Source organism: Odontomachus brunneus, unplaced genomic scaffold (assembly GCF_010583005.1).
Source record: "Odontomachus brunneus isolate Ranch 3 - 2012 unplaced genomic scaffold, Obru_v1 Obru_scaffold_006, whole genome shotgun sequence".
NCBI lineage: Eukaryota > Metazoa > Arthropoda > Insecta > Hymenoptera > Formicidae > Odontomachus > Odontomachus brunneus.
The window spans coordinates 1,860,628-1,869,770 of NW_022639456.1; the positions used below are offsets into that span (position 1 = coordinate 1,860,628).

At 31.4% G+C, this 9,143-nt stretch overlaps 3 protein-coding genes across 5 annotated transcripts; 2 read left to right on the forward strand and 1 right to left on the reverse strand.

The window, feature by feature from the left end:
• The first annotated feature begins 743 nt into the window (after positions 1–743).
• On the forward strand, positions 744–3,659 carry LOC116853161 (thioredoxin-related transmembrane protein 1). Its single transcript, XM_032834075.1, has 5 exons — positions 744–1,028; positions 1,280–1,441; positions 1,623–1,797; positions 1,945–2,046; positions 2,134–3,659. The coding sequence occupies exons 1-5, from the start codon at positions 865–867 to the stop codon at positions 2,446–2,448; spliced, it is 918 nt and encodes a 305-aa protein (XP_032689966.1). The 5' UTR covers positions 744–864; the 3' UTR covers positions 2,449–3,659.
• Positions 3,660–3,957: 298 nt separating this feature from the next.
• On the forward strand, positions 3,958–7,054 carry LOC116853150 (zinc finger MYND domain-containing protein 10). Of its 2 annotated transcripts, XM_032834063.1 has the most exons (8): positions 3,958–4,566; positions 4,638–4,746; positions 5,037–5,326; positions 5,506–5,711; positions 5,808–5,977; positions 6,089–6,232; positions 6,587–6,819; positions 6,905–7,054. In XM_032834063.1, exons 1-8 carry the CDS (start codon positions 4,469–4,471, stop codon positions 6,972–6,974), a joined length of 1,320 nt encoding a protein of 439 aa, XP_032689954.1. In that variant the 5' UTR covers positions 3,958–4,468; the 3' UTR covers positions 6,975–7,054. The 2 variants fall into 2 exon arrangements, with proteins under 2 accessions (XP_032689954.1, XP_032689947.1); XM_032834056.1 differs by having other exon boundaries at positions 3,958–4,746; positions 6,587–6,914.
• Positions 7,055–7,147: 93 nt separating this feature from the next.
• Positions 7,148–8,669, reverse strand: LOC116853165 (40S ribosomal protein S12). Of its 2 annotated transcripts, XM_032834099.1 has the most exons (5): positions 8,540–8,669; positions 8,371–8,404; positions 7,985–8,119; positions 7,499–7,703; positions 7,148–7,256 (listed from the first exon to the last, which is right to left on the reverse strand). In XM_032834099.1, the coding sequence occupies exons 2-5, from the start codon at positions 8,385–8,387 to the stop codon at positions 7,188–7,190; spliced, it is 426 nt and encodes a 141-aa protein (XP_032689990.1). In that variant the 5' UTR covers positions 8,388–8,404; positions 8,540–8,669; the 3' UTR covers positions 7,148–7,187. The 2 variants fall into 2 exon arrangements, with proteins under 2 accessions (XP_032689990.1, XP_032689980.1); XM_032834089.1 differs by lacking the exon at positions 8,540–8,669 and having other exon boundaries at positions 8,371–8,533.
• Between the last annotated feature and the right edge of the window lie 474 nt (positions 8,670–9,143).

Below are 9,143 nucleotides of genomic sequence, written 5' to 3' on the forward strand. Positions count from 1 at the left end.
AATCATGAGCAGAAGCAATCACGAACGAAAACTGTGGAACGCTCGTGATTGGTTCCACTCTCGTTTCGCGCTCCGCTATTCCGCTGCATGAGTTTGCACCCTCAAGGCTATGTTCAGAAATCCAACTCGATGGATAGAGTTACTTTAATAAACCAATCATGATAAATAAATCTTAGTTCTTTTTGCCCTGATTGGCTAATTAAATGTTACTTTACTCACCGAGTAAGGTTTCTGAACGCAGCCCAAGGTTGATGGAGAAAGAAATAGAGGAACGGAATAGTTACGGAAAAGAGATATGGAGAGGGTCAGCCAATCAGAGTAATTCCGTTTTATTCCGTTCTGTTGTTTGATAGGTAGGTTTCACATGGCACAGAACTGTTACGGAACGGAACAAAAACGGAAAACATTTTAACCTATCAACATCGAGAATCGTAAAATTTAATTGGCCAATCATGATAAAAAAATTCTAGTTATCTTTGTTCTTATTGGTCAATTAAATGCTATTTACGCATTAAGTAGAGTTTTGGAACGCAATCCAGAGTGTAAACTCATGCAGCGGAATAGCGGAGCGCGAAACGAGAGTAGAACCAATCACGAGCGTTCTACAGTTTTCGCTCGTAATTGCTTCCGCTCGTGATTGGTTCCGCTCTCGTTCCGCGCTCCGCTATTCCGCTGCATGGGTTTGCACCCTCAAGTTTCTGACGTAAGTGAACTGAATTTTCTATCATGATCGTTTCTACTCTACTTGTACCTGTCAATCCATGATCGTCGGCGCTACGAAGCATAATCGTGATTACTTTTCTTCGGTAATTACCGTTGCGTACGGTGCCGGTAAAACGGTTGGTAAAAGTTATTACAGGAAAGATGTCGTTCGCTAGGATGCACCTCGTATTTTATATTTCCTGCATTACTCTGATTTCCACATACGTGAGCGCGAACGCGCAAGTGGTAACGCAAGATAGCCTGGTAGAACAGCTCAACGAAGACAATTGGGACCTCATGCTCACAGGAGAATGGATGGTCGAATTGTAAGTTCCACGTCAAATCGTCGATATTGGTAGTTTGACAAAAATAATGCCGATAGCTACATATTTTTAATACTGTAGCACACAAACGTCAATCGAACGTTATATGCTAGGAAAGTGGATAAGGATCTTGAGAATGAAATACTGATTCGAATTTGTTGTTTAGAAAAACTGAAATACACAATAAATTAAATTAATTTATTATTTAAATTAATTTACATATTATAGAGATTTTAATATATAATATTCATTAGTTACGCACCATGGTGTCCTGCATGTAAAGCTCTTGAACCAATCTGGGAACATCTTGCGTCATATAAAGAAGATCTCAATATTAATGTTGGAAAAATAGATGTAACAAATTCTCCAGGTCTTAGTGGCAGATTTATGGTTACAGCTTTGCCTACAATATTCCAGTAAGTTTGATATTTCTAAGTTCAACTCATACTCTATACATGAAACTCAAGTATCATTAATTATATTTCTTTAGTATAAATTCTATATATTATTATATTTAATTAAAAATTATATTAAAAAGGAATTATATCTTTTATTATTTTTTCCTTATCTTAAAATTTGATCTTTTTTACGTTCTAGTGTTAATGATGGTATATTCAGACAATATAAAAGTCCAAGAGATAAAGCTTCGTTGATTGAATTTGTATCAAAGAAAACATGGACAAAAGTGGAGCCAGTATCTAGTTGGAAAAGTCCAACTGCCTTCCATATGTCAATTTTAAGTCAATTCTTTAAACTGTCTCAAGTATTGAGAGTAAGTATATTTTATATATTATCAAATTATATATTTATTGTCAAATTAATATACACACAAGAATTGATATAGATTGGTGGAATGGTCCTGAATTTTGCAAATTGGAACAGTAAAATAAAAATATAATGTTAATGTCTATCGCTTCAGGCTATTCATACTAGACTTTTGGAGGAGATTGGGTTACCAGCATGGGGTAGTTACTTCATATTTGCTGTTGCAACAATTATTTTGGGTGCAGTAATGGGTTTGGTGAGTAATATATTTTTTATTAAATATTAATATTTAAGATTTTTACGTGACCAATAAAGAATTGATTATATTTATAATTATTTGTAGTTTATTGTTTGCTTGATTGACTTCATTTATCCACCAAAACTGGCATCGCAAGCAACTCGGCAAGGCAAAAAGAAGCAGAATGGTACATTAACCACACAGGAGAAAGGTTCAGATGAAGATGAGCTTTCGGAAAATGTTGGAGATGATTTAGTGGATGAATCAGAGCCGGAGGAACTTGGAGAAACACCTGAAGAAGCGAAGACTGAAGAAGTATCTGAACCAGAAGAGCTTGAAGCAAGTGAGAAAGATATGGATACTAAAGCTGATACCAGTAGTCCCAGTGTTCGCAAGCGTAAGCCACGCAAGGCTGATTAGAAACATTAGTTTGTTTAATGTAAATATTCAACAATCATGGATCGATTGCCAGTAATTTTCAGCGATGTATTCCCGAAATCATTCCTGCGCATTACGACCACATATATTTGATGTGGTACCATTATCCTACATCATGAAACATGGATAATTGGTATGGATAATTCAAAGAAACATATTTGCTGTCTCTTGTATATGTTTGAAAATACAAATGAGAGAATTCCAAATTTCTACTGTATGCAAGCGTTTTATTGAAAATATTTAAATATTCAAATGTTGAGGGAAAAAATGTAAGGATGGACACCTCAGGTATTATTCAGTAAAATTTTAGAATTTTACAGGCGTTCTGAAAGTTGGTGTCGAATACTCTCAAGTTTTTAAAGACTTAATCTTCTCATCAGAACAAAGAGAAAATGACCTAATATACAAAAATCCACACAAGGTTCTTCCATATTACAACAGATACATCTGATAAATGTGATTTTATAACTAGTGATTTTTTAATTTTTGTACTAACAGTAACTTTCGGAAAAGGACAAATTTATTTTCGAAAGTTTTCTAAATAATGAAAGATTTATATTTATTTAGAGAGAGATGAAGTATCTGTTTTCCATTAAAAGTATTAGACGGCAAAAGAGACTTACCGCTCGGAGTATTTATATCAGCTTATTTTCACAATTCTGATGAGAGGAATGAGTTTTGAAGATGTGATTTGTGATTATAGAAGACATGTGATTGAAAACATCTGTTTTTCAAATGCTTTGTATCTCATATAGAGGTGAAAAAAAGAGATATTAATAGTTATGTCTTGTAACATTATGCTTAAATATCTAATATGTACCAATCTGAGAGAGGGAGAGGGGAAACAATATTATATTATAGTATTTACTATTTTCTTTAAAGACATAAATTAAGAGCATTTATAGATCTATTTATTATAATTCATATATGAATATATAATTAATTTATATCTCATTTTTTCGACCAGGTTTATTTTCTTCTTGACCCATTTTTAAATGTAGTATTTTATTTAAAAAATATTAAAAGTATTAATTTTAAAAGAATTAAAAAAGTATACTAATTGCGTGTATACTGATTCAAGAACTGTTGGTTGCTTTTTTTATTATGTTTATGTATACTTAAAAACTACACACACACACACACACACACACATACATATACATTTATACAATATAATGTTCTCTGCAATTATAGTCATTTGATATAATTATTATAATCTTATGTATTTGTTAAGAAATAATTATAAGCAGTTGTTCATTTATGATAGTTTTTGAACAGCATATATTAATATTAATGTAATACAGTTTATTGTATTCAACAATTAGGAAGAAATAATATTTCATTAGGTATTTCTGGCAGCTATTACTTTTATTTAATTTTTATTTATTACACAATTCTAATGAAGCAGGTATTTTACATATTATAAACCTAGTTTAATTTCTACTAATACTACAGTATAGCTTGTAATATTATTTTTTACAATAAGGCCTAAATTACGTTTTGTAAAAAGGCCTATTTCTGCTTATTACATTTAAAGTTGGTTTTATACAATTATTAAAAGAAAGACTTTCAATCATAATTAATATAATTACCTTCTAAAAAATTCTTTCATCCTTATGGATATTAGCTGCTGTATTCAAAATATGAATAAATAAAACATGTGTTCTTAAAGACTAAAATTTCCAAATATTAAAGCTACCCAAATAAATGTTAACAGTATGCCAAAAAATCTGGTATAAATTTACAGTATATTATTTACACTAATACTCGGGTTCATATTTATGAATTTGTAATTATATTCACGATAATAAGATAGCAATGCGAAATTACAGAAATACAAAATGAATTTACAGTCTATGTGCGTGTAAACACATGAATAGCACCTATCTATCGATCAAACATTCGATCGTTGTTAAGGAGATATAGAGAGATATATATATAAGTGTAGTGATTTTATATAATGGTGTCGCAGTTTTGTCAAATCTAATGCGCCTACTAAAATATGACAGATCATATGGAAAATATAGTGTCACCATGGGAAATCGAGGCTTTCGTGCAAAGTTTAGACATTTCAATTTTGGAAAATATTGGTACAAAAAGGTACTATGCATACATATATATATTATTCAATACATTATCAAACCTGATAAAGATACACAACTATATTCTAGCTGGTTGGAATTCCACAAAAGACTGACATTATTAAACCAGCAAAGCGTACTTGAAGTAACAGGATTGCGCGAAGAGAGTGTTATAGAATGGTTTATTTCACTAAAGAAAGTAAGTTGTTAAATTGAACTACCAAGTGTTGGATAAAGTATATGCACATATAGTGTTGTATAATTTATGTGAACAAGCTCATATGTAATTCTTAAGCAAAATCTATGTTCCATGTCATTTTAATTATGCTATAATTATTTGGTTAGTCTGTTAAGTGCAGAAGAATTAGACTAATATATTTATATAGCTTATTATTTATTTATTAGCTATATAAATATATTAATATATATAATATAACTAATATATTTATATAGCTACAATTAATAAGCTATAGATTGGTTTCCTTTTAGATTCCCGTTCTTATATACGAAGTTATACAAATCGACATATGGAAACACAAAGTATTTCCATTTTTAATTGATCTTAATGGTGAACCTTCAAACACATTCATGCTGTTTAGCGTACTTTATCATGAAGTCGTCGCAGCTTCGTTATTGGAAAATATATTATTTCATTGCGAAAGCGCGCAAACATTGGACGATACGGTAATCGATCTCATCGATTATGCCGTTCAACACGTGACTATGCTTCTCGATGAGAAATCTTTAGAGATCTACGAAAGTCTCCCAATTAAAACAAAGTGAGATTAAACTCAGAATATTATGGGCTAAAATGTATATTCAAACTCATATATATCTATTTTATTTTTAATCCAAAAAATACAGCTAAAATCTACTTTCTTAAATAGCACAGTGTACTCTGCGTTCCATGTAGCATTAAAATGTACTTTAACATTCATGTATAATATTCATTTTTTAGCTCGTGTCTGGAAGAGATATTGGAGAAACTAAAAGTATTTGAGTTTGACATTGGAATGCGATGTATTTCGATTTTACATTATCTAATAGAATTTTTAGATAATCTACCCTTGTGTGCTGTTTCACGTATGTTGGCCATTCACGACATTCCTTACTTGTTCGCACAGTTAATTGAAAATCAACCATGGAGAAAACAAAATGAAAACGGTAATACATCTTCCTTTTACTTGTAATTTCTGTAGGATTTATGTGTAAAGTATGTTAAAATTAACGATAAATAAAGCATGACTAATCTTTGTGTAGGTGAGATACTAACTTATGATGCTAACTGGAAAAAAATTCAAGTAGATGAAGTAGGAAAAATTTGTAAAAGAGAAGGACAAGTGTGGTTTGCTTTGAGAGAATTACTTCTCAATCCTAAATGTTCCCCATATTATGAAATCTCGGAGCACAGATTGTCTCAATTAATGAAAGTATGAAATATCGCTAATTCCAATTAAAACATTTAAACATTTATTCCAATAAACTATAAATAGATAATTGTGTCTAATATTTGTTTGATCTAATGATTATTTATACACTAGCTACAGAAATATCTGCATGAAAATGTATTAGATCAAATAGCTCCTTTGATAGAGCTCAAAAGATGGTTATCCTACTTAAATATATCATCTGCAATACTATCGTCGAACACAACCAAAGCTATTTTTGTCGAAGTTATACCACAGGTATAATAGAATGACTATATCTTACTCTATTTTCAATAGAGTTTATCATGATTTAGATTCCACAAAAATCAATTCGACTGAATTATACAAATTAGTCGAACAATTGAAACAGAAATATTCGAACCTCAAGTTTGACTTTATTGCAGACAGAAAATATATGTAAAAACCTTATTTATTATTTTTATGTTATCTAGCAATATGCAATATGTTGTCTAGCTTTACAAGCCGAATTGTCCAAATTTGTATAACTTAAAATTCGATTTTTGCGGAATCTCGAATTATTTAAGTATCTGAAAAATATAGAAAATTAATATGATCAAACTATGAATAATATGATAAATGTTGAAAATACAGATAAAATTATCAATTCTGGAAAAATACCATAAAAAATGGAGCAAAGTGGCCAGATATCAGTCCAAGTGTTTATATACAATGGATACTAATTACATTAAAGATGCTGCCCAAATTTTAAACGAAGTTTACGATTTGGAAAAATTGGATCGCTTAGAAACAAAAAAATGTGCTTTGTGTCAAGAATTATCTAAAAAGCGATGTTCCAAGTGTAAAGAAGCCTGGTATTGCAGCAGGTACGTAAAAATATTATGAATATATAAAACTACGTTACATCAAATCTTATAAAAAAAAAACAAAAATGACATACTTTTTTCACAGACAATGTCAAGTGAAAGATTGGGAGAATCACAAGAACATTTGCAACATGATAACAAAGACTAAAGAGTGATAATAGGCGAATTTTCAACTTGCACATCATCACAAATATATCTTAAGATAATAGTATATATGTGATGCATTTAACATTATTCTTGTTTTATTTTAAATTATAGCAAAACAGTAATCATACACATCTTCAGAAAGTTCTTAAAATATCGTAATTTCAGGAATGAACATGTATCGTACTTTTGTAAAATTATGTCAAATATTTTATTAAAATGTCTTAATGTACAGAACTTTGTTTAAGATATTCCATTAAGACATCTTTTGCTGGTGTATCTTCCCCAAAATCCTAAAACCAATGAAATTTGTTTACAACTAATAATGCAATAATATAATAAAAGAACATATAATAAAAATACATATTATCAGTAAGGCATAATATATTTCAGCACAATTTGTTTGATTGTACGGGTATACTCAGTAGAGGGAGCCACTAGTATCATCATATATTATTTTTTACAATTCTTTTGAACATATTTTAACCACATGTTTGATCAGAGTAAGTTAAAGTTTAATTTTTGTAAAACTTACCTTAATTACTACACAGGAACAGCCAACAACTTTACGTGCTTTGCCTGCACTGTCAATCTTGCAGAGTCCGGCCCATTCGCCCAACTTTTTGTTATTATCTACCTTTATCAGTGGTATCTGATGTTCATTGCATAATGCTTGAACTAATTTCTTATACATAGGCTCATCACAATTATCTGCCAAAATACAGAGCATAGCTTGTCTTCTGTAATATAATAAGACAATATTAGTACATCTTGTGTTGTGTGTATCTAGTGCACTTAATGTTACTTATTATTTTGTTTTATATATAATCAAGAAGTGTTGTATTGTGCAAAATTTGTCGTATTGTGTATATCTAGTACACTTAATGTTATTTATTATTTTATTTTATATATAATCAAGAAGTCACATGTATGCTAAAATAATGTTTGTCCTAATAAATTTGTTTTTCTTGTGTATTTTTGTCAATACTACAATATTACTTTTCATATTTTTGTATCTTACTTGTCTAAAGCTTTAGCAGCTTCATGGAGGCCATGTACAACACCATCATGTATCAAAGCGTTCTTGAGAACTTCTTGTAAGGCAGTGTTTACGTCCATTGGACCACCAGCTGCCATCGCAGACGGCACATCATCACTGTGAATAAATTTGATTAAAAATAATACTTAGGAATATAACTTAACAAAAAAATATTCTGATTTCGTTTACTACTATCAAAGTATAATCAGTAACAAGTATACATAAACATGATGCAACATTGATAATTTTTTTACTATATTTTTTTCTTTATTCTCAAAGATTTCTTGCAAATTTGTATAGCTTCACATAACCATTTAAATAGCATGATAGAAAATAAATATGCGGCATGTAGAAAATTCTGTACGTACTTTTCAACGTCTGACATTGTAGAAAGCTGTTTAACTGGAAATAATTACAAGTCGTTATTATTCTTGTTGTAAGGATTATATTTTACTGCTATTGCAGGTGAAATAAGTCATGATGATAATGTAATAAGTTGATTTTAACCAATATAACACCTATCGTACTCTCGCTCACCTCTTCATACAGCGAAAAAGAACACGGAACCTTCGAGCATGAATTATTCACAGTTACTTTGTGATGCACTCCTTCCTTCCTTCAATATATAGGTTGTCGCGTCGCATGCCCCAACGTGCCTCTACTCGCTCCAACGCACTCTGATTGGCTCATGTCACCACGCGGACCAATCAGAGTACGTTGGAGCGAGTAGGAGCACGTTGGGGCATGAGACGCGAACAAACCTTATGGCTTCGGGCGGTTAACCCCAACGCCATCTACCAGATTCTTGTAGATTTCACGTGGTTAATTAGATAGTATGTGCTGTATCCTTGAGAATAATGGGTGCTTCCGAAATGTCCAGATTTGGGTCAAGTTGAGTTAGTTCCACTATAGTATCCGTTACATATACTATAGTGGAACTAACTCAACTCAACCCAACTCTGGGTATTTCGGAAGCACCCAATGTTGCACTCGATGTTATGGCTCCTGCACACAGGACGCGGTAATGCTTGCCGCGCGGCGGAAGTCCGTGTCAGCCAATCAATATGTTGTTTTTCCGTAAGAGCTAGAAGGTTATTACGGAAAGCAGTATATTGATTGGCTGTTGCGCGAACTTCCGCCG